Genomic DNA, 24,726 nt, shown 5'->3' on the forward strand with positions numbered 1-24,726 from the left:
AAATAATAATGATAATAATAAAAAAGTATGAATAACTCTAATTTTTTCATTGAAGAAAAATATTTACATAATATATCTTATTTATTCTTATGATTCATGATGAATATAATTTAATCTCACTCAAATGTATTGTAAAATGTAAATATGTAGACTTTCAAGAGTAGTTTTAATTAAAAAGTTAAATGATAACTATAAATAGTTTGACTGGAAAAGTTATTTTTATGACATTCAAAGCACTCCGTTCTAAAGGAATAATCTACTTTAGTTCAATTTAAAGTAATGACTAGAGATGAGGTCTAGGGCTGCTGATACTGTTGTGGCCCGCTGCTCTTTCTCCTAGATAATATGTCATAAAAATATTCATAACTTCTGAAATACTGGTCCAAAAGTTATCGACCAGTCTTTTTCTTAATAACATTATTTTCCAGAGAGTAATGCAAGAATTTTTCTCTGATGCAATAAAGCTAAGAGCTATGAAAACTATCTAACTGTTTTAATTTAACCATAATAGATCTAGACCCTATGATCCTTAACGTGACTTCGGTGACTTAGGTTCTACGGACACCCGCAAGGGGGTCCGTAAGGATCACAAGCTTAACAACCCTGCGGACCCAAGTTAATTCAGTGGGCATGGCAACACATATCACTGCTCTTAGCCGGTCATGACTCTTGTTAGTTGGGACCTAAACATACCTACTTGCTAACAGTGAATAGGCCCCTCTAACCCAGCCATACAAAGTGATAGGGTTGCTAATTTGTCATAGGGTATTTAACCGAAAGGTAAAATGACCATTGGAATCCTCTGACACCTGGCGCTCCATAAAGTATACAGTATTATCACAGTATCGAGCTCTGATGTGATGGACCTTTATTTAACGAATTTGGAACGAACAGGGATCCTACGGACAACCTGTCGGAACAAGAACGTGAACTGGCTGCTCTTTGCAGATGAATCGTCCAACTTAAAAGTCTCAATGCGAACACAACGGGACACTTGATGAACCGTCTACTAGCAAAGAGACGGCAATGTCAACAAATGCAGACCAGGAATCGTAAGATCAACTGGGAACAGTAGCTCACAAAATCGAGGATCTAAAACTTAAACTCAATCTAAAAATGGACATTTTCTGATTTTAAAAATCGTAATTTTTGGGGGATTATCACATTTACGGGAAACCAGGAAAAATGTTTAATTTTTGAGGGTATTGTCTTCAACTAGATACGATTTGTGATCTTTTGATCAACCGATTTGAAAAATTGGTCCAATGATAGCTGAAAAAAAGTAGTAACAGACACAAAAAAAAAACAATAATAAACATATGGTAAAATTAATACCTTCTCAGCTTCGCATCGAAGCTAATAATATATATTATTGAGAGTTAAATTTATAAATTACCAGATTTCTTTTATGTGATCACTAAATCCTTCAAAAAATAGCGCTTAATCCGTTTTTTAGCTTAGTAACAACCAAGGGGACCGAGTTTTAGTCATTAAATTTTTGCCTCCATATAAAAAATAGTTCTGGCGCCCCTGACAGTAACTACGTGTTTATGTATAACTAGTTTTAATACAGTTTATTGTTTTGTATAATTTAACTTAATATTGCGAAATTTTCATATCTATATGGTATAAATTAAATTTCTATTTGTTAAAAAATATTATAGTTCTAAGTACAATTTATTTTTCTGATTAGGTAGAACGTTGTTTAGCTTAATTGAATACAATTATTATTATGCTTATATTCATATTATACATATTAAATTTAATTTCTTTTGTTATTTTTATACAATAGTTATTTCCAACTAATAATCATGACAGTCAGTAATCAATATTGCCGCGACAGCCTGGTTGTTGGCTAAAATTTGGTTGATTTGTTAATACTAAAAATAAATTATTAAAAGTTGTTTATTTGGAAATAAACTATGTAAATTTTTATTAACTATTTAAAAAAAAATTCTAGTTGTTTCATTTGTATAGTTATTTTAAAATTTAGTGTGAACGTTTAATTAAGAGAGAAAAAATAATTGCAAACGTATCTTCTTTGGAATGGAACTAAAATTAAACAAACACATTGAAAATTATTTAATTTTAACTACAAAAAATGATTAAGAGAAATTATTTATTTTAAATTGGTTAGTAAAACGAGTATATTAGTGAATTAGTAGATATATTTACATTATAAATATTATAAATAAGGAGTGTTAACTAGTATAATATTATGAACTAATATTTCTAAATTCAAATATTAATTCTCTGCATACAGGACATTTTGTAACTTTTTTTTTTTGAACATTTAAAAAACAGTCTTCACAAAAACATGAATGCTTACATGGAATCAAAACAATAGAAGGAATAAACTCTTCTAGGCATATCGAGCATATAGAAATTTTAATTGATCCATTTCCTGTAACGTAAAAAAATGTAAAATTATTGTGACTTTCATAACCAAATGTATAGTTTTTTTTATGCAACAAATTTATTATGAATAAGCAAAAATTAGTTACCATTTTTAAAAATATAATATAGTGTAACTCAAACCTATCCTTTGTTGAGTTTTACTTAGACGAAAGTATGAGAAAAATTTAGAAGAAATAAATTGATTTTTACCTTGCACTAAATATATTTTTATATAACAATACACACAATATTTTTAAAAAATTTTGGGACAAGGCTAAAGAATCCTCCAATTGTACGCCAATGCGAATGAAAATCACTTTTTTAAGGAGTCAGCAATAGTATTTTAGGTTAAGGTTTTATGAGACTTTTTTTTTACCTATATTATTATATTCATCAATAACAAAATATTTTACTTAAAAAAAAAAGAAAATGAGATACTATTGCTCATTTATAGTAGTCATCTAGTAATAACACAATTTGATTCATAATTTTTTATTGAATATTTTTACTTTTAAAATTTAAATAATTAGTTGATTTTAATTGTGGGTAATTTTTATTTTTAAAAACTTACTTCTTTTAGATTCCAAATGTTTTTGTCTTTCTGACACATTAGTTTTCGAAGTTGTATCAATAGTATAATCAGGATAATTAGAATAAAGTTGATGATCATTAAATACAGTATCCTGATTAAAGATGGTACAAACTACTGTTCCAATGGCAGCACCTAATAAATTTTTAAATATAAATTATAGGTTAATTTTTACTCAAATTCAAATAAAAATTGCCTATATATACAATATAAATATATTAATATGTGAAACCACTATTTTAATATGTTCATAACAATCTTAAAATATTTAATTTTCAATTTAAGTTTAAACTTTTAATTAAATATTAAATATCTGTGGCTAGTTTTCAAAATGTAATATATCATAATATATTTGATTTTCATGACTTAACGGGTGTTTTAAAAAATATCACAGATATAATCATTGATAAACCAAGACAGCAAATTTTTTTGTATAATTTCTAACCTGGGAGGTGGCTAAACCTATCGATTTTTCATTTATACAATTAATTGTTTAAAACTTTTATTAAAAACTGGTCTTGAAATCTATATTATCGATAAAATTCAATATCAAAATTGAAATTAAAAGGCTAAATGAAACTGAAAAGTACTATGATCTATTTTTATATTCAAAATCTGTATATTTTCATTCGCTAGTTTAGCGTTAAAACTTATTAAGTAGTCAAACAAAAGAATGAATAGGAGGATACATTAGTGATGGGAATTTCGAATCAATCAAACAATCTGTGATGGTGTCACGTTTTCATAATCGTGAGAATTATTTTAATAAAATACAGACAGCACATCCGCTGCCTGAGACTGGTGAATTAACAAATAATATTTATTGCCAAATCGGCAATAGGTGTAATTATTATAAAAACCCAATAGACCTGACCATCGTGGTCAGTCGACTCCAGTGCCTTGTGTCATTCATCAGTCTCAGTACTCGGTTGTCGCTGTCCGGCTTACTGTTTAAAGTAAAGTCTTTGTTTATTCCTTTTCTAACCTATATACTCTTTTCCTCGACATTTCAGAGTACTTGTGTCTTGCACTTCGTCTGCACCTCATACCTAGGTGTTACTCTTATTCTCCCTTCCTATAACAACAGCCTTTCGACACCCACAGCTAACCCGGAGTGTCAGCCGAGCACGGTGACTGCTGTACGACAACACGCACGTGAATACCTAGACAGCAGGCAGCACCTCCTCATATTCATCTTCGTACACATAGTTGCACATTTACCTTTTATCATTTTCTTTACTGTGTTACGACAAATCCGAATTGTTCTAATGATTCGTTCACACGTTTATCTTCTACGATAGTATAATCAATTCCTTCGTACTAATACGTATTTTTCTAGACAAGTCATTAAAATCCAAGATTTATAAATTATAGAGTTTATAAAACATCGAAAAAATAGGAGTGGGTCATATGATTCCGTGACATAGCTCTTTGTAAAATACTTATCAAAACGGGTTAAAGTAACTTTTAACAAGCAAAATATACCAAAATGTGCTCAAAAATTCAATTTTCTCAATTGAGTGCAACAGGTAGATTAGATAATCACCAAATACATTTAAACGCCTCTTATAGGGTATAATGTTGATTTTAAGAATAAATCCAGACATTACTTTCAAACAAACAAATACACCACAAATCAATGATAAGGAATTTATAAGGTAGTTTCTCTCTTAAAAAATGTTGCTCAAAAATATAGAATGAACTTGATTCAACTACAACACAATTTAATTTAGAATAAAAACAATAATATAATTATTAAAAACCAACAAGGATACATCATTTATCCTATGATGATTTAATTATACCTAGACATATCATCAAAGTTATTAGAAACTGTAAGGCTATTTAAAAAATTTAATTCCTAAAAGCTTGGAGTTTGAAATACACCATAATGTGACTAATTTTTTCTCATTTTAATCTGTAGAAATTATGAATTACTGTTCTTAAAAGAGTGTTATTATATATATATATATATTAGGGTGTCCCTTATTTTGAAAATTTTGGAAATTCTTCGGGCTCACCCCCCAAATTTGTGTGTATACATATAAAAAGTGGCTACAAAAAATTTCAGGCCGATCAGATAAGTTTAACCCGTGCCGACTTGGGGTTGAAAATCGACCAAAAGGGGACTTTTTTAGTTTTTAGCAATTAACTCGTAAATTAGCACTCTCACAAAAAAAAATATTAAAACTAAATTGTAGATCTAATTGTTTTGTATAAATTAAGTCCTTACAGTTTTTCTTTTAAATCCATTAGTTTTCTAGAAAAATGTCAAAATACATAATATTTCGTAAAATTGCCGAAATTAGCATATTTACGAATATTTTATCATATATGACGAACCATATGTGATACGACCTAATGTTTCATACAAAAATTGTTTAAAATTAAATTTTGCGAAATAAAAGTATTAAGTACAAATTTCATTGAACCGATCGTTTTATTGCTATAGCTGAATTAACTCGATCATATTACGATTTTTACTAAATATATGAATTTTAATGCTAGATTCTGTTAGTTATCATCTGGTTTATTACAACACTTATCGTACAAGTACGGCGATAATACTATGGTATGACTGAATTAATGTATTGTTATTATTTTTAAATTATAAATAACTCTGGAAATCGTAAATTTATTACAAATCGCAGCAATAGATGTAGTGAACTTATACTTATACCACTTTAGTCACTCACATCGCGTATTAAGTTGAACTGCTTCCTATTGTGTTTTTCTTTTAGTTTACGTAAAAATGTCCGTAGTATTAAGAAATGACAATAAAATATTTTTAATAGGGTCTTTGACTACTCAAATTTTAGGTTCAAAACTTCCATCCATTGGACAAGTTCTAAAAGTTTTTTTTTATAACCTAAGAATTGTTAATCTTACTATAAGAACAAAAGCAGTATTGACTATTCGAGAGTGTAATATTTTCTGGGAAATGGACGATTCCATTTCAACCGAAATAAAAAAATTAATGGTTGTATCCCTTAATAATGAGTCAATAATAAACCCTAGTAAACGTTTTATTCTTTCATCGAGTCATATTGACAAATCATTTTCAGGTATAATAATTTTTGATATCTTTATTTTTTGATGACTATTGAGTGATTGATATTTTTTTTTAGGAAAAACTGTAGCTTCTTTTTTGTCAAAAAGCAGTATGAAATTTTTCAAACGATTCGATATCAATACTAATTTTTTAAATTTGGATCCAAGTAATTGGAATACTGATAATTTTTATTTACACGAAAAAGAAATTGTATGTTCACTTAAAGTAGTAAATGACTCTGCAGATAAAGCGGTTAAGGTAATGGAAGATTTCCATGAAAGTTTAACTGTAAACGATGAAAAAGCTGAGTTACTTTTACACTGTGTGTTCAAGAGCATAGAATATTATATCCTAATTGCAACAAAAAAACATTAAAACATAGTTTTTAATGTATATTTTTGTTATAATTTGTGAATTATTTTGAATTTAACATTTTGTATTTTATATAGTAACTTTTTTTTAATTTATACAATAATATTGAGAAGTAAGTATCATTATGAGTTTAAGTCAAACAAATACATCACTTTACAATATAAAGGAAATATATTTAAATTAAGCAATAAAATTCATATATTTAGTAAAAATCGTAATATGATCGAGTTAATTCAGCTATAGCAATAAAACGATCGGTTCAATGAAATTTGTACTTAATACTTTTATTTCGTAAAATTTAATTTTAAACAATTTTTGTATGAAACATTAGGTCGTATCACATATGGTTCGTCATATATGATAAAATATTCGTAAATATGCTAATTTCGGCAATTTTACGAAATATTATGTATTTTGACATTTTTCTAGAAAACTAATGGATTTAAAAGAAAAACTGTAAGGACTTAATTTATACAAAACAATTAGATCTACAATTTAGTTTTAATATTTTTTTTTGTGAGAGTGCTAATTTACGAGTTAATTGCTAAAAACTAAAAAAGTACCCCTTTTGGCCGATTTTCAACCCCAAGTCGGCACGGGTTAAACTTATCTGATCGGCCTGAAATTTTTTGTAGCCACTTTTTATATGTATACACACAAATTTGGGGGGTGAGCCCGAAGAATTTCCAAAATTTTCAAAATAAGGGACACCCTAATATATATATATATATATATATATTACAAATTAAATATATTATCACGACTAAATATTTTTCTTTACTGTTAAAAATACATAGAGTTTTCTATAATATTTTGTTTATTTATTCATACAGTATTTAGAGGAATAAGATTCCTATTAAAATAAGTCATAATATTCTAAACAATTCGACAATTTTTTATAGAGCTGTCTATAAAAAATGCCAGAGCGAAGCATATAATACTTTAATCAATTTTAGTCCTAGTTGCCAACAAATTTACTAGGTTAAAGACCTATTTTTTTCTCATAACATAACTTCTCATAACTTTGTTGCGAAGCTGAGAGGGTATTAATTTTACCATGTACTTATTTTTTATTTTATTTTAGCTTCGTTGCGAAGCTGAAAAGGTATTGGTTTTACTGTGATGTATTTTTTTTTGTGTGTGTGGGGAAATCTCCAAAAAAATTACAAATTTAAAAATCGCTAATTTTACTTAAAGTGTGACACTTTTATAGATATCTTAAACTAAAGCTAAAATAATATACTTTATTAGGGAAAAGAAAAATTTCGGACTTAATTTTGTCTTCGCGGTGAAAATGGCTACCGAATGCTGCTATTTTTGTTTGAAAATTCATGATTTTGTATTTTACATTTTTAACTTTATTATGCTATAACTTTTTGAAAAGTGTATGGATCAATACAATTTTTTCATGAGAAGTAGTATTTATATACATCTTTCATTCGACATACTTTATTTTAATCAGGATATAAATAAGGAAATAGCAGATCAATTAACTTTTGGAATAATCCACCAATTTTTAAAATTAAACACTACTAAAGATTTTCATCGAAGCGTTTTTTATGGTAGTGATTTTAATCACTGTCAGATATTATTATACTTAACCCAACTATGCCACGTCACCCAGGGCTGGATTTAGGACTAGACTAACTAGGCTATAGCCTAGGGTCGCCACGGCCGGCAAAACTGTTGATTTTTTTAGATATAATTCCTTTCTGCGAATTTAATTTTCCATCTACTAGAATTAATGTAGTTATTTTGGTAAATTAGTTGCTCGCTGTTGTAAAATTATAAAAATAGCACGGAATATATATATATTAGAGTATCCCTTATTTATAAAATTTAAGAATTACAAAGTGCCACACCCTAGAATTATTCGAATACATGAAAAATTAAATTGTACAAAATTTGGAGATGTTTGGTCAACTCTAAGACGTGCCCCAAAGGTGTTAAAAATAACCTCCCAAAGGTGATTGTTTAGTTTTTTTTGTCTATCTCAAAAACTTTAGTTTTTGCGAAAAAGATTATTTGTATTTTTTTGTAGGTATACAATTTTTCTATAAAAAATTTATATACAAAACTAAATTTCAAAATATCGTCTTTTTTTGTTTTTAATTTTTCTAAAATAACAGTATCTTCTGTTCCACTTAAGTAATTTGTTTTATTTGTATTTTGCCAAGGTTATTGGAATTTATTGAAAATAGGAACATCTGGTTCAGATGACGTATTAAATTTTACTTCAAAAACACTTTTCAATATAATTTTATAAATGTGATGTCTGCATGGTAAGTATAAAATATCACGCCCTAACATATGCATGGAATTTATTTTAAAATTCCTGGCCCAATCCATCATGCTCGTTGGATGGCCAAGGCCATTTATTGTTTGAAAATTTTTTTGTTTCGGGGCCAATTTGAATTGTCAATCAAAGAGTTAAATAATATTCGTTCATTATGTATTTTTATTACAAGTTTATATAGTTTCTGATTGTATATAAATTTATAAGTTAACATTATTTTAGCTTCAATGTGAAGCTGAGACGGTATTAATTTTACTCTGATGTATTTTTTTTTAATTAAAATTAAAAAAATTGTAGGTTTTGAATAGTAAATAATAGAAAAAATATCGAATTAAAAATGTATAGAAAATTAAATTAAAAACAACGGTTAAATAAATTTTTTTTTGTTTATACAATGAACTATTTATAAATTAACAATTTTAACGGTAAGAATAGAACATATACGTTTTTATTTTTTTATCGCTAAATAAGAACTTTTCAAAAACTCTTGTATATAAATTTTTTAATTGTATACCTACAAAAAAATACAAATAAACTTTTTCGCAAAAACTAAAGTTTTTGAGATAGACAAAAAAAACTAAAAAATCACCTTTGGGGGGTTATTTTTAACACCCTTGGGGCACGTCTTAGAGTTGACCAATCATCTCCAAATTTTGTACAATTTATTTTTTCTTTATTAATAAATTGTAACGTGACAAAATGTGAATTTTTATGGTATAGATAGATTTACTGTTTTGCTTTGCTATTGGGCGCGCGTACGTTATATCCGGCCGTGTAATCAGAAAACTGTACTGTTGCTGTCAAGGTGAACGCTATACACACAATATTCTTTATCAGTTTAATAATCGTTCCCTATATGACACATACACTGGCCACCACTGTCAAAACCTCTATAATTTTAATATTGTTAATACACTTATCTTTTTTATATTTTGTAAATTGTTAAGCCGATACCCTTTCCCAAACGTAATCGTCGTCGTCGTTGTGTCTCGCCCGTTGTGTAACAAAAATTTTTTTCGCTTCCCTTTGAATTACCGTTGTGGTATTTTGTTGCTGTGTGCGTACAGCCAATATTAATTTTTTTTCGTGTGTGTCGTTTTGTAAAATCATGTACTAATTTTTGTAAGGCGTCGGCCATTTTCTGGGGCCGAGATCCCCATCTTCAGATGAGTCCCCTCCGGGACTGGGTATCGTATTGTTTTTATTTAATGTAATGTAATGTATTGAGCCTTTTCTGTTTTAAATTTATTTTTTTTATGAAATGTATATAAACTTTATCTAGTATTAATATTTATAAGGTTATTGGTCAGTGGTGTGTCATGTATATTTAATACATACATACATATATATATATATATATATATTATTCCCGCAGTGCCCAAGTAAAAGATTACAAAAATTATCCGCCGCGCCCGGAGTACACGGACTTGTTCCGATGCGAAAGACACTTCACGTGTAATGTTTAATAGTTGTAGGTTAAATTTTTTTTCTCTCTCTTGTCCCTTTATTTTCAGAGTGGTTTTTGCCTTCAGGTTTTGTCCACTATTAACTTAACTCTAATAATTTAATAAAGTCCCCTTAATTTTCTAAATCAACAAAAATCTTTTTATTGCGCGAATATCTTCAATATTCACGTGTATCTTATTTTTTTTACCTTTAAATAATTCTCTCTAGTTTTAACGTAACGGTCTTCGACATACTAAAGTATGTCCACCACTGGTGACATCAAACAAACATATTTTGTTATATTTACAAGGTACAGCGTATTATAGTATACGACAACACTTTATATCTTAGTATATATATACATATAATTTTTTATATATTATTACAATATATAAATATTATTGTTTAAATATTATTATTATAATAATATTGTTTAATATTATTAGTTTATTTTTTGTTTTGTTTTTTTTTTAATCCACTTATGGTCCGGTTGTTTTTTTTATGATCAAGACCCTCGCCTAAGTGGTTGACCCGATTTTCCTTTTGCAAGGGAGTCATGAGGGTGGCGACTACACAATCCCTTGCGTGGCCCAAGTCGTCACCTCTCAAAATATACGCAAACTGTTTTAGATGGGTAGAATAAGAGTATTAGCTAAAAATAAAAATACAACATGAATACTTAATAAAAGAAGCCATCTATTGATGACACTTTTAAGTGATTATTATTATTAGTACTGTTAATAATATTTAAGGGTCACTGCGTCTTTTCGAAATCTCGCCCAACAATGTCAACAACACGAAGCCAAACAGCACAAACTAGGTGGCCGAATGTCGAAAGAACTCCCGGCCTTATTGGTGTAAACAGCCTTTTTCAGGGCTATCTCTATGACAATCATGCTTTCCATGAGATTGGAAAAAATAAAAACAAAAAAATATATAAGAGAATTTCAAAACCAAAAAAATACTAAGACAATAGTAAACTAAGTAACACTATATGTAAGGCAGGCACAGATAACAACATAAAGATAGTACAAATTAACGTGGAATGATTAACTAGATCTAAAGCCGATATAATATACAAGCTTTTCCCTGATACAGATGTTATAGCTATTCAAAAGACCCATGTACCAGAAAGTGAAACAAACCAATTTCGAATCGACGGTTTCCATATGGTGAACCTACATTGGACACAGGAGGCATGGATTGACAACTTATATTAACAAGAATAAGATAACCTCACTTGACGTTATAAATGTCGAAGGAAACGAACACACGTGTGATATCCGTATTGGTAAATTGACCATATACAATGTATACAAACCCCCATCGTGCAACTGGACGTCAATGGTATTACAAGTGTGACTGCATCCTTCAATATGTGTTGAAAACTTTAACTTCCACAGCACAGAATGGGGATATACGGCCAAAAATGAAGATGGAGAATTACTCTCTAACTGGGCTGCCACAAACCAATTTAAGTTGATCTATAATGCTAAGCAGGGGGACACATTTGTATGTGGAAGATGGGGCACGAAAACATCTCCGGATTTATGTTTCGTGTACGAAGGTCTACCACTTAGTGTAAATCGCGTAATAAAAAACAAATTCCCCAGAAGTCAACACTGCCCCGTAATCGTATCCGTAGGAATTATAATACCGACGATTGACAAACCACTCATGCCAAGATGGAATTTACGAAAAGCGGATTGGTATGCTTTTTCAAAATATGTCGAGGAAAACATAAACTGAATAAAACCTGAGACAGCAAATTACACTAGATTCGTAAAACTCCTAAAAACAGCGACTAAAAAATCAATACCTAGAGGACAGGCATAGCTATACTCCCTGAAGGACGAAGGAATGCGATACCCTTCTCAATGAGTATGAAAAGGATGGTACCAAGGTCAATGCAAACCGCTGGATTAGTCTGTTAGGCGAAGAACGTAGGAAGAGGTGGATAGAGACCATGAATAATTTAGATTTCACACATTCTAGTAGAGAAGGCTGGAGTCTTTTCCGAGTACACCTAAACGGAAATGTAAGCAAATATAAATACCTCCAGAAATGTCTCTCCCAGGGATCTGTCCTTTCTCCAATTTTATTCAATGCCTATACAGCCGATATAACAAGCACTATATCAAGGAAATTTATTTACGCGGACGACGTGGGTTTAGTAGCCCAAGCGGAATCATCTGAAGAGGTGGAAAATATATTGAACCAGGACTTAGCTAAAGTACACTCATACTTTAAATCCTGGCATCTTACTCTTAACCCGGGTAAGTCAGCATCCATTGTTTTCCACCTAAGCAACAGAGAAGCGAACAGGAAAATAAATCTGGTAGTGGATGGTAATTATATACCGACCGAAAATGCACCAAAATACCTAGGCATTAAGCTTGACAGATCTTTTCTGATCTTTTCAGAACTTTTAAACAACATCTAGAAAGGGTAAAAGACAAGTTTAAAACACGAAATAATATCATTAGCAAACTGGCAGGAACAACCTGGGAATGTAGGGCTAACGTCCTACGAATTTCATCCTTGACATTAGTTTACAGCGTTGCAGATACTGCGCCCCGTGTGGGCTAGGAGTACTCACACTAAAAATGTTGACGCATAACTAAATCGTACAATGAGATTTATATCAGGATGTGTCAAATCAACTAAGTTAGAACGGCTACCAGTACTCTCACATATAGCCCAACCAGAGGTGCGTAGGCACAGAGCAGCGCTAAAGATGATTGAGAAAATACAAAACTCTCCAAGTCTTCCAATCTATGATGACTTGTTAACGCATCAAACAAAAGATTAAAATCCAGAAATCGTATATAGACGTTAAAAAATAGTACAAATACAGAAGGAGACTTATGGAATTCACATTGGAAGGATGGAGTAGTACCGAATAACCACCTCATAAGTAATCCAACCCAAATAGTCCCAGGCTTCGGATTCCCCTGCGCAGCATGGATTGCCCTAAACCATGTAAGAACCGGACAGGGAAGGTGCAATTATCTGATGCACAAATGGGATATGGTGGATTCTCCGCTCTGTAACTGTGGCCAGATCCAAACTATTAGGCACATTGTTGAGGAATGCCCGGAAACAAAGTTCAATGGAGGAACATCAGGTCTAAATAAAGGCGATAAGAAGCGTTAAAGTGGCTGCGTAACCTCGCCATACGCTTATGACATTTTATAATTGTTACATTATAGCTTTTTTATCTATAAAAAATAGTTTATTAAATAATAGTTTATTTGTTATTTGTTTATTTTATTTTATTTATTGATTTTATGTATTTATTTATATTAATCCGTTATCACTTTTTATTTTATTGTATTCCGTTTTACTTTTTGGTTTTTTGTACACCAATACCATGCCATATGCAATAAAAAAAAATACGTAAGAGGACGAGTTAGTTAATTTTCTTAATGTAATATTTTGAGATGACTGTATTTGGTTTAAATTTGAGTTTTGGGCATTTCCCTATAATCGGAATCCATAAGTCCAAATGGGTTTGATGAGGGATTTATACATTAGTAGTTTCATATTTAAGTTTGTGCGTTTGTTATTAATGAATAAAGTTTTAAGCATTGATAGAATACCTAAAGTAATAATCTGACTGTATAGAACCTGCATGATATTACCTCAAACATTTCACAACAATGAAAATTTAATCTCTTCAGACCTACAACAAAGATTTTTCTATCACAAACCTCATCTACATATCAGTTTTGATCCAATATGTAGATATACGTTCATTAAACAAACGGATCATGAAATAGTGTGTCTAATATATCGCGAGAAATTATGAACGATATATTTTTTTCTGTTCCAGATAGGCTCCTTCATTAACACATTAACACAGCCCCACAGACATTTTTCAGAAACTAAATTGCTAACTCTTTTTATCACTAATGTAAATCTACACATAAGTGTTTCCATCGCATTATTTAAATTCTGTAATAGGTCAACGGTTCATTGGATAAAAAAAATTATAATAAAAAGTGTTTGTAATTTTTTTTTTTCTATTGTATCATAAAAGTAAAAATATGGGTTCTCAGTAAGAAAATTAAATTTTATGTTTTTTATCCGTAAAAAATTTAATCAAATATTTCCCTTTACAAAAATTTTAGATTTTCAATAGTTTCAAAGAAAATGATTTTCTTATCTTAAATGAATCACCTTCTAAATATCGCATATTTATAAAGGCTGGTTAAAAGGAGTGATAGGGATGGGAGAATTATACAAAATCATATACATATATGATCATAATTATAAAAATGAAATTTAAGATACATAAAATTACATACTACAAATACTACAAATGACGTATCTGTGCTACAAAAGTACATCTCATAAATAAACTTTAGAACCTATTTTTGAGACAAATCAGCTTTAGAAAAAGATTTACGTGTTTTTTTAATAATATTAACTAAATATTTAATTCTAATTTTGTAAATAAAAAAACATTCTAGTGATTCGTCCTCTATGAGTAATCAATCTTTAAAATTAAAAACCATGTAATTGTTTTTAGATTTGTTTTAAATAGTGATCACTGTCAAATCAATACTAATCTAAAAAATATCACGATTTCAAATTTCCGAATTACTAGTGTACTTCACTTATTATTCTTCTTTAAGACACACGTTTCCCCTAACCCAGCCATACCATTTGAAAGGGTTGCTAACTTGTCACAGGGTAATTAGCCAAAAGGTAAAGTAACCATTGAGAAACTGAGCGGTAGTCAGAGATGCAATACAACCGGACAATCATGGAGGGGCAGAAGAACCTACCAAAAGATGGAGATAAGGGAACTGATGACTTGGAAAAGTCAAAGGTAACCAAAGCTCAAAAAACCTAAGGTCAAGGGACAAGAAACTCCATGTAAGAAAACTCATTGAGTACCGACCTATAGGGATGTGGTAACCGATGACAAAATAGTGGCTCTGGTCCTCAAAGACTACCTCACTAACAAGTAGACCACAGAGCAGGGAAATAGATTATTTAAATAGATTAACAGAAGCTATATATGTTGATAATGAATATAGAATGATTGTAGAATGTATAAATAATAATTGGCCGATTAATAATAGCATGCAGGGAGAGATGTCTAGTTTCTACAAAATTTGACAGTTGTAAATCGTGTGTTATTCTTTAATAATAAAATAGTCATTCCACGGGCTATGAGGGCATATGTTATAAATGTTTTACATGAAGGTTATTTTGTTATAAATAAATGTAAATCTAGAGCAAGGGAGTTAATCTACTGGCCTGAAATTAATAATGATATCGAAAAAATTGTAAATAATTGTGAATTATGTGATACATTTAAAAGTAACAATAGTAAATTACCGATGTTAATTCATGATATTCCGTGCAGACATTTTAGAGTATAAATCGAAGTCATATCTAGTGGTAACTGATTATTTTTCAAAGTGATTTGACCTTAGAAAAATTAAAGATAAGTTTGCTTCACAGGTAATAAAAACCTTTTTTTCTTTTTTCATGGTTGCCCGGATGAGATTGTTTCGGACAATATTCCCTTTAACAGTCTAGAATTTAAACATTTTTGCACTGAGTGGAACATTAAATCAATTTATAGTAGTCCACATTATCTTAAAAGCAATGGACAGGCAGAAAAGACTGTGAGTACATGTAAAAAAATCTTTAAAAAATCAGAGGAGGAAAAGAGCAGTGTAAATATATTTCTATTGAACAATAGAAACACACCAATAGAGGATTTGGTGTTATCACCAGTTCAATTGTTGATGTCTCATAAGTTGAGAGATAAGTTACCGGTAATAAATAATTTATTAGAGCCGTCTAAGTTAAGCTTAAGTCAAATAAAAAATGAATTTTTTAGCTAAAACAAAAACAAAAAAGTTATCATGATAAAAATAGTAAAAATCTTAAAGAGTTACAAGTTGGGGATGATGTGTTATTTAAAACAGACTACGAGTATAACATAAAAAAAATGGATGCAAGGTAAAGTAGTAGGTTCGAGGTCTTTTATTTTGGCGAGGGAAGATGGAGTGAGGTACCGTAGGACTAGAGAACATTTAATACTAAAACAGGGGGTAATATGGGGAAATAAAAACAATTTATCCTGTATTAATAAGAGTATTGAATCAAAAAATAACTATAAATCACAGGAACGCAAACTTCGCACCCATGAGAAACAATGTCTACCTAAACGACATACTTAATATTTTAAATTAATATATGTTTAATTTTATGGGTCATAAAATAATATTAAATGTTTATAAGTTTTATAATGTATAATGAATTATTGTCATAATGATTAACATTTAATATTCTATAGAAAAATGTATTTATTTTTTTGTATATACATTGAGGGGAGGATGTGGTATACATTCTCTCTCTCCTAATTCTATATTATCAGTTGCTGACGGCGTTCAATGTGACCGGGTCGCGTTGGGACCCGGTAAAACCGGGTAAGCTAAAATGAAAATCACATATTGAGACAAAAATAAAAAAAAAGCAATGACCACACTGTGGACTTGCAACAGAGCCTTGGAAAATACGTGGGATCTTAAACCAAGAGTTATATAAATCATATAACATATATATCATAAAGTGTTGGCTATACACTTCAGTGATTAAACCTATGATATTGTATAGTGCCCAGGTCTGGTGGACCAGAACAGCACTCGTTATAGTTAAGAAAAAACTTAGTTACATACAGAGAATGGCTGCCATATCCATCACTGGAGCATTAAGAACTACACCAACGGTCGCATTAGAGGCACTAATCGGATTACCACCTCTGCACCTAGAGGTTATAGCTCACGCTAAAGCCACAGCAATAAGATTCCACAACTTAGGAACTTGGATTTTGGAGAGCGACACAGCATAACACGGTAAAACAATAAAAGAGATAGACCAGGACTTTTTGGAATACCCCTTGGACTATATAAAACCAGTTCTTAAGAATAACATTCTCTATAAATATTACAAATATTAACCACTTTATTGAGAAGAGAGGATTTGTAATATATACAGACGGATCCAAAAAATTAAGAAAGGTAGGTGCTGGCATTTGGAGTCTAAAGCCTCAAATAAATGTCAGTATGTCAATGGGCACAACACCCTCTGTTTTCCAAGCAGAGGTGATGGCGATACTGTTAGGAGCTCAAAACCTGCTGGTATACAAGAAAAGAAATATAACTATCATAAGTGATAGTCAAGGGTCTCTGAAACACTATGTAACAATTTAGGTAAATTCAATGCTTGTCCTCGAATGCAAGGAAACTTAACACGAGTTACATCGCATTAATTTAGTCGACACTGGTTTTGAGGGTAGAAACCCGTGGGCCGTTTATTATCAACAACAACAGGTTATTTAAAAACAAACAAACAAACCTAAAAAAACGAACACAGTTAATAATAATCTTCGCATAATATCGCGGTATTCGACGCGGTGTTCGGCATGATCTTCGAAAAAATAGCAGCGTTGATGGCGACGGTGCGCGGGTGCGGTTCGGTTCGTCGAATCCGGTCGTACGGCATGTCCAGAGCCGGTGGCGTACATCCTCGACGTTGTCACTTTGACAACAGGAAGAAGACTCAACGTATCATTTGTGGCGAGTCGTTGTCGGGCGTGCGGCATTTGCTGAACTTTGTACCGTGGTGTATGGCACGCGATGTTGGTCAGTCAAATACTCATAGTAATGTGACGGCTGATAAAGGTAGCACGAATCGCGGAGCATCGTTTATAACAAAGCGACTCGGGGTCATGCCAAACTTTAGAATCACTATCGAGGTTCAACAAAATTACACTAGCGTGGGTACCAGGACACAACGGCATCACTGGAAATAAAAAGCTGACTTTCTAGCTAGGAAAGGAGCAGAGAACACCCATGTTAGGCCAGAATCAGTGGTAGGACTTACTGAGAAATCGTTCATAGCACTACTAAAGAATTGTTGAAGAAAAATCTGAAAGTATTTGGTAGTACCTATACAATCTAATATGCCTATTGCTGGATGATCTCAATAGCATGACTAGACATCAAATAAACACTTTGACTGGTCTACTGACAGGACATAGTCAATTGTTTAAACATCTTTACGCAATGGGGGTATTGGAATCACCATTGTGCAGGAAGCGTGGAGTAGAAGAGGAAGACTCATTTCACATAATGTGCAAATGTGAAGCTTTGTCCACACTAAGATCAAACTATTTGAGTAAACTTTTTCTTAAAAAAAAAAAGATATGAAAACCCAAGACCCAGAGAAATACTTAATTTCGCCAGAAAGACAAAACTCTTTAATCATCCACAGGGGGTGCCCTGATAGTCCACCCTTATACAATGATAGGTATAATGTAATAACACTTAGATGTGTAAACACAATCAAGACAATTCGGTATGAGGTGTACACAATAGACCAACAGGTCTTAGTGCATAGGCATTATGTCCACCTCTCTAATAACTAAAACTAACTAAAAAATATACACGTTTTAAAAATTTTGTTTATAATTATTTGCAATATTGCGGTTTAGAGTTACACATATGATTTAAATAAACTTGTACTAAAAGTAGATATTGTTAAAAAAATTTAATAACCAACAAAGAGTTGCAATAGTAAAAGGTTGAGAAACATAGTATTTAACATAATTTATAAAAAAAAGGCTAAATAATATTTTTACGTTTTTTTTCACAGAGTGACATGGTTATAGACTCCCCTAAAATGTCTGTAATGCATCACTTTAAGGCCGTCTAAATTATCTCTTTAATTCACACCAGCATGATGTCATGTAGTCCAAAATTAATCAAATTACAACATGCCTTCCATTTAACCATATCACAAAATTTTATGCTTAATTGTAATAAGCTAAAAAACTCAATACATTTATAAGAAAAACTTATAAAAAGTATCAATAATGTTAATATTTATTTTTAAAAATAAAATATCATTGACTATTATATTATAAAAAAACTTACCAAGCATTGAACCAAGTTTTCCTCCAGCTAAATAACCCAAAAATGTCAATCCTCCAATTAAAACTGAATTCTTTACTAAAGAGTTGGATGACATTCTGATTATTAATCATCAAATATTTTGCAGTGATCTATTTGGAAATAAAAACTTAGTGAGTATTTTTTTTTTATTTAATAACCTTTCAAATAAAAAATTTAATTTTTGTTTTAGAAAGTACGAAAGACGCTTACAACTAGGTAGCATGGAATAGTAGCTCAATGCCTATGTACTGATGAATAATGTATTTCTAACCAAAATATACAGGTCACCTTAAGATTTATTTGCACATTCACTATTAAGTACAATAATTAGCAACATTCAAATAATTGCAGTTATTTGTATTGCAAAAAGCTGCATTTAAAAGAACATTAAGTATCCTATGGTTTAAAAGCAACTGCCTGACCTCTAGAAAAGAGTGGCTGGATAGGCTGTTGATGATCTTTATGATTATTATTATTATTTTGTGTAAAAATATTTAATTATAACAAATAAGTATAAAAAAGGGGGCATACAATAATTGAGAGGTTTAATTCATGTAAGAATTATAACTTTTACAATTTTTCTCTGTCCATGTATAAGAGTGATCTGTTCACCACAGCCCACAATTATTTACAAAATAAAAATAATTTTGCAAGTTTTTGAGGATTTTTAATTACATTTCTTAATTTATCAATTATTATGTATTTTTTTTTATTTATATATCATTAATAAAAAAATTCAGGGGTGTCAACTTAACTTTTTAAATGACATACATTGCTTGAAGTGCTTAAGGATGTATCCATGTTTACAGTTGAGTCCGAAATGTCAGAATTCAACTGTAAACATGAATACATCGTTAAGCACTTCAAGCAACAAAACAAACCATGAAAGCTTTAACACTTTCATGACAACATACATATTTAATTATTTTATAAATGAGAAAATGACTGATCAATAATACTTTTTTCCCCAATAACTTTGGAAGTTACTAACAATTTAAATTAATGACTAGAGGTAAGGAGTAGATGCTATCATTTTTATTACTAACTATTTTTCGGTCACACTCTTCTTCCCATCTAGGTATAAAAATATGAATAACACCTAAAGTACTGGTCCAAATTTGTTATTGACCAGTTATTTTTTTAATTAGATCATTTTCTATTTTATAAGTTATTTAAATATGTATGCTGTCATAAAAAAAATTAAGTTGACATACTTAATAAATATAAGGAATGAACTGTAAAAGTATTGAATAATTTATAAATTAAAAAATATGTGTAAATAAAAAACCCCCAAAAAAATTTTTAGGTTGTGTTTGGTTTTTTTTTTATTTTGAAAGTAATTTTGTAATAGACTGACTACCCTATATAGGTAGAAAAATAGTAGTAGGAGATATAGCATAGTAAGTACTATGTATACAAGATTTTAGCTTTGCTACCTCCACTATGTAGCTGAAATAGTGTTGAGGAGGGTTAAAATCCTAGAACTCTACCCCTGTGTAGGTCACTGATATAGCCTTATATACCCAGAGGATAAGCCTTCTAACTCTTCTTATATCACACCATTAGAAAATATTGTCCAATAATATTTTAGATCGAAAAATAATTTTTTAATGTTTATAAAGTAGTTAATTACTATTGCTTAAATAAAAAAAAAAACGAAGTACATATTGTTAGTTGTTCATATTATATATATATGTTATATTTAGACATATTTATACAGATATTTAATCTTATCATACTTAAAAAAAAATTCATTTAATAACAAATATATTTTAAGAAACAAAAAAATTCAATTACTTTTAATTTGATTAATTCTGGTTTGTTTGCATTTTTAAAGCTATAAATATATTACCAATAATTAAAAGAAACAACCAAATATTCAAATCTGCCACAAAAGTTCTCATGATAATCAAGTAAATAATAATTTTATAACATTTAATAAATTAACACGCATTAATAAATAAGATCTAAATGCGTACTACAGAACAAGTAATAAATAGTTTGGTAATATTATTTTTTTCTTTACTGTTTACAAGACAATCATAAAAATAAAAAACAGCTGATGATGATATCATTAGACCAAGCACTATCAAGCAATGAATAAACCAAAATATTATATTAAAATATAACTTGAATTTAACTTGTTAATTCGATTAGGCTTTGGACAATAATTTGCTGTGTTTAAAAATTGTATAGGAAGATGGCAGAAAGTTCAAGTTTATGGCTAACAAAACAAAGGTTACGACATTTAGAATTACCAATGAAAAATTTCATTGAAAATGCTATACCACATCAAGTAGAAATCTTAAGAAGTTTAAAAGCTAATTTATTAAAGGTAATAAAAGTAAATTTCTTGTTTTTTAAACTAATATAATATCCTTTTTTAGCATAAGAGATTAGAAGATCGAAATACTTTACGACAAAGTAAAATAAAAGCTTCACAATCTATTAAACGTGCTCAAGCTCTTCTCAGAGAGATGGATACTTTACGTAGTCAAGTAGCAGACTCAGATTTACAAACATTTGACAATCTTATGAATCCAAGTAGACAAAATATTTTGGTAGCAATTAATATGTTTAAAAGTAATTTTAATTTTGCATAAAAAATTTTTTAATTATTTCTTTAACAGCTATAGTTTTACGCTAAAAATTAAATATAAATAAATATTTATTATATATTAAAAAAAAATCAGTAAAGTAGGAATGCGAAATAGTTTAGATAGTAAAATGATAACTGATGATTCTTAAAATCAATATCATAAAAAATGATTTGATGAAAATCTGTAGTTTGTGTTTTATTTTTGATAAGATTAAATATGTCAAACACAGCATGTACTCAAATTTTTTTAAATAATTAACAATTAAATCTTATTTAATTTTTTTTTTTTTTTTTAAAAGGGAGGGATAAATGGGGTATTTATTCTCTGTCCTATATGACTATATTATTTGACCTAAATTATAGACATTAATAATTTAAAAAAAAAAAGTAGAAAATTTGAATAACCTAGAATGCAATGAGTTTTACACAAAAATTAACATTTTTTGTTTAATATAACAATTTTTTTTACTTGTGTATTATGTAACCATTTATTTCATATATATTTAAATGATTTAGTATATAGTAGTTAAGTTGAACTTTTCATTTAAATGTTGCTATTTTGAATTGCCCTTGTGTGTAGTTAAAGAGTCAGGTTTACTAATTTTAAAAAAATTTTTGGTAGTATTACCCATTTGTGAAAGCATGGGAATTTTTTTTAAATTTTGATAGTATTGTCTTCAATAAGAAATTATTTGTAATTCTAATAGCTTTGATTGTATAAATTATTTAATTTAATGTTAATAGATGACGATTTAGAAGAAAAAAGGTCTGTTTTAAGACCTGAAGAAGAAAACTTAAGCAATACAAATTTATCTGAAGATAATAAACAACAACAACTATTATTATCGATACAATCAGAAAAAGAAAAACAACAACGAATGTTGGCTATTGAATGTGATGTTACAAATGTTGAACGAGATATAAATGATATTCAAGTTATGTTTAGAGATCTAGGTAAACTTGTAAATGTGAGTAATACTGGTTAGAGTTATTTAATTTCCTTATCATTAATGAATTTATTATCTCTAGGAACAAAAAGAAAATGTTAACCAAATTGAAATGCATGTTGAATCTACTCAAGAAAATGTAGAACAAGCAGAACAATCCTTAAGGAAAGCAGCAAAGTTAAAAAAAATGTCATACCCTTTAATTGGTGCAGTTATTGGATCATGTGTTGGTGGCCCATTAGGATGTTTAGCAGGAATTAAAGTCGGTGTTGTTGCCACTGTAACATGTTTTGCTCTAGGTAAATAAATTTTAGAATAGAATTCATAACCATTTTCAAATAAATATTAAAAAATATTGGTTTGGTTTATCTATCAGCTCTTTACCTACCATTTTTTTTAATTTAAAATTATTCAATACAACAAACCTTATATTTATGCTAGTAGTGTTGCATATCTTGATTTTAGAGATTGGATTTAAGCCAAAACTTTTTCTTAAATTCACAAAATAAATTATATGAATATTTAATTGTACTTGGCTGAATATAAATATTAATATTTTAAAATTAAAATTTGAAGTTTTATTATACATATAGTTATCTTATTAACTTTTGTTTTATGTTGTTTACTTTAGTTAAACAACAATTTTAATCCAAAAAATATTTATATTTTACATGACAATTTTTTGAACTATTTAATAAAAATTGGCAAAAGTAATAAGTTATGAGATCCATTTATGATTTAAGTTTAAAAAAGTACTTTTAATTTATTTACAAAATTTACTACAGGTTTTACAGGTGGTAAAGTACTCAAAGAAAAATCTGAAGTAAATGATGAAACTAAGGATCCTAATGAATTACTCAAACAATCTGTTGTATTGAAATCTCACAGAGAGTGATTATTTTTAGGTATTTGTTTGTAAGAAATTTGATTTGATACTATTAATTAACTTGGTTCTGAATGCGTCATAGATCAAAACTCCACAGAATGGATCAAGTGATTTTCAAACTAATTATATCACACACTGTGATATGTTGACTAATATATAATTCATTAACATAAATTAAATATTATTATTATAAAATATTCTATTTAGATTAAAATAAGTATATATTTTGTTAATAAACTTATTTTGTACATAAACTCATGTTTAAAATATATTTTCTTGTAATTAGTTTCTTGTTGTATAAAAATAAGATACACAAAATTTAATAAAATCTTAAAATTTAGTGAATAACTTTAATGCCTCATTAAATACAGGCATAGGTAACTTAATATTTAACCCAATTTTTCTAAAATGTTTTGAACAATAAAAATTAGAGAGTAGAAAAATAATACATAGAAATTGGATAAATAGTCAATTTTTGACAGGGGCACTATAAAGGTAAAGTTTTCATTAAGTTGAATTAAATCATTTTTTTTTTTGTTACACATCTTAAAAAAATATTTTATTATTAATTCAATATAGAGGAATATAAGACCAATTAGTATTTTTATTTTAATTTTTCTATACATCCATTTGTTAAAATATAATATATTGTGTATCATTTCATTAAAATTATTACTTAAATTTAAATATGAGTCATTATAAACAACATTATTATGATATCTACTCATGTGTTCTTATATTTTATGTTTCTTCAATTAAAATTATTAAAATAAAATTACATTTAGAAAAAATTATACAGATAAGGTTATATTTAAGTATTTATTCTCCAATAACTTACACTAACAGTACTTGAATATATTTTAAATTTATTAAAAAAAATTCAAGTTACCACGCCCCTTTATAATACAAAAAATAATAATATGAAACAGGTACAAGAACAAAGGAACCAAAACTGGACCTACTAGAAGGAACATATTGTGCATTAATAGACTAATGAGAAATGAGAACCAATAAGTTATACAATATAAAGAATTTAAAAAAATAAAGTACATTGATATTTACATTAAAACATAATATAAATATAATTTTCTATAAATTATATATTAATATAATATATAAATAGTATTACTTAAAACAAAGTTTAAATGTTTATAACATATT

At 29.0% G+C, this 24,726-nt stretch overlaps 3 protein-coding genes across 7 annotated transcripts; 2 read left to right on the top strand and 1 right to left on the bottom strand.

The window, feature by feature from the left end:
• Positions 1-1,658: 1,658 nt before the first annotated feature.
• Positions 1,659-19,243, bottom strand: LOC126908507 (RNA-binding protein MEX3B-like). Of its 3 annotated transcripts, none has more exons than XM_050690645.1 (4): positions 19,116-19,243; positions 2,969-3,121; positions 2,330-2,404; positions 1,659-1,880 (listed from the first exon to the last, which is right to left on the bottom strand). In XM_050690645.1, the coding sequence occupies exons 1-4, from the start codon at positions 19,207-19,209 to the stop codon at positions 1,819-1,821; spliced, it is 384 nt and encodes a 127-aa protein (XP_050546602.1). In that variant the 5' UTR covers positions 19,210-19,243; the 3' UTR covers positions 1,659-1,818. The 3 variants fall into 3 exon arrangements, with proteins under 3 accessions (XP_050546602.1, XP_050546603.1, XP_050546601.1); XM_050690646.1 differs by lacking the exon at positions 1,659-1,880 and adding an exon at positions 1,924-2,052; XM_050690644.1 differs by lacking the exon at positions 1,659-1,880 and having other exon boundaries at positions 2,130-2,404.
• Positions 5,918-7,132, top strand: LOC126908508 (uncharacterized). The gene is made up of 2 exons (XM_050690647.1): positions 5,918-6,051; positions 6,115-7,132. The coding sequence occupies exons 1-2, from the start codon at positions 5,928-5,930 to the stop codon at positions 6,411-6,413; spliced, it is 423 nt and encodes a 140-aa protein (XP_050546604.1). The 5' UTR covers positions 5,918-5,927; the 3' UTR covers positions 6,414-7,132.
• Positions 19,128-24,284, top strand: LOC126908506 (syntaxin-17). Of its 3 annotated transcripts, XM_050690642.1 has the most exons (7): positions 19,128-19,264; positions 19,324-19,416; positions 21,330-21,468; positions 21,521-21,716; positions 22,477-22,700; positions 22,762-22,978; positions 23,465-24,284. In XM_050690642.1, the coding sequence occupies exons 2-7, from the start codon at positions 19,385-19,387 to the stop codon at positions 23,572-23,574; spliced, it is 918 nt and encodes a 305-aa protein (XP_050546599.1). In that variant the 5' UTR covers positions 19,128-19,264; positions 19,324-19,384; the 3' UTR covers positions 23,575-24,284. The 3 variants fall into 3 exon arrangements, with proteins under 3 accessions (XP_050546599.1, XP_050546600.1, XP_050546597.1); XM_050690643.1 differs by lacking the exons at positions 19,128-19,264; positions 19,324-19,416 and adding an exon at positions 20,915-21,046; XM_050690640.1 differs by lacking the exons at positions 19,128-19,264; positions 19,324-19,416 and having other exon boundaries at positions 23,465-23,584; positions 23,648-24,284.
• The last annotated feature ends 442 nt before the right edge of the window (positions 24,285-24,726 follow it).

Source organism: Daktulosphaira vitifoliae, unplaced genomic scaffold, assembly GCF_025091365.1.
Source record: "Daktulosphaira vitifoliae isolate Bord-2020 unplaced genomic scaffold, ASM2509136v1 Scaffold_5, whole genome shotgun sequence".
Lineage (NCBI taxonomy): Eukaryota > Metazoa > Arthropoda > Insecta > Hemiptera > Phylloxeridae > Daktulosphaira > Daktulosphaira vitifoliae.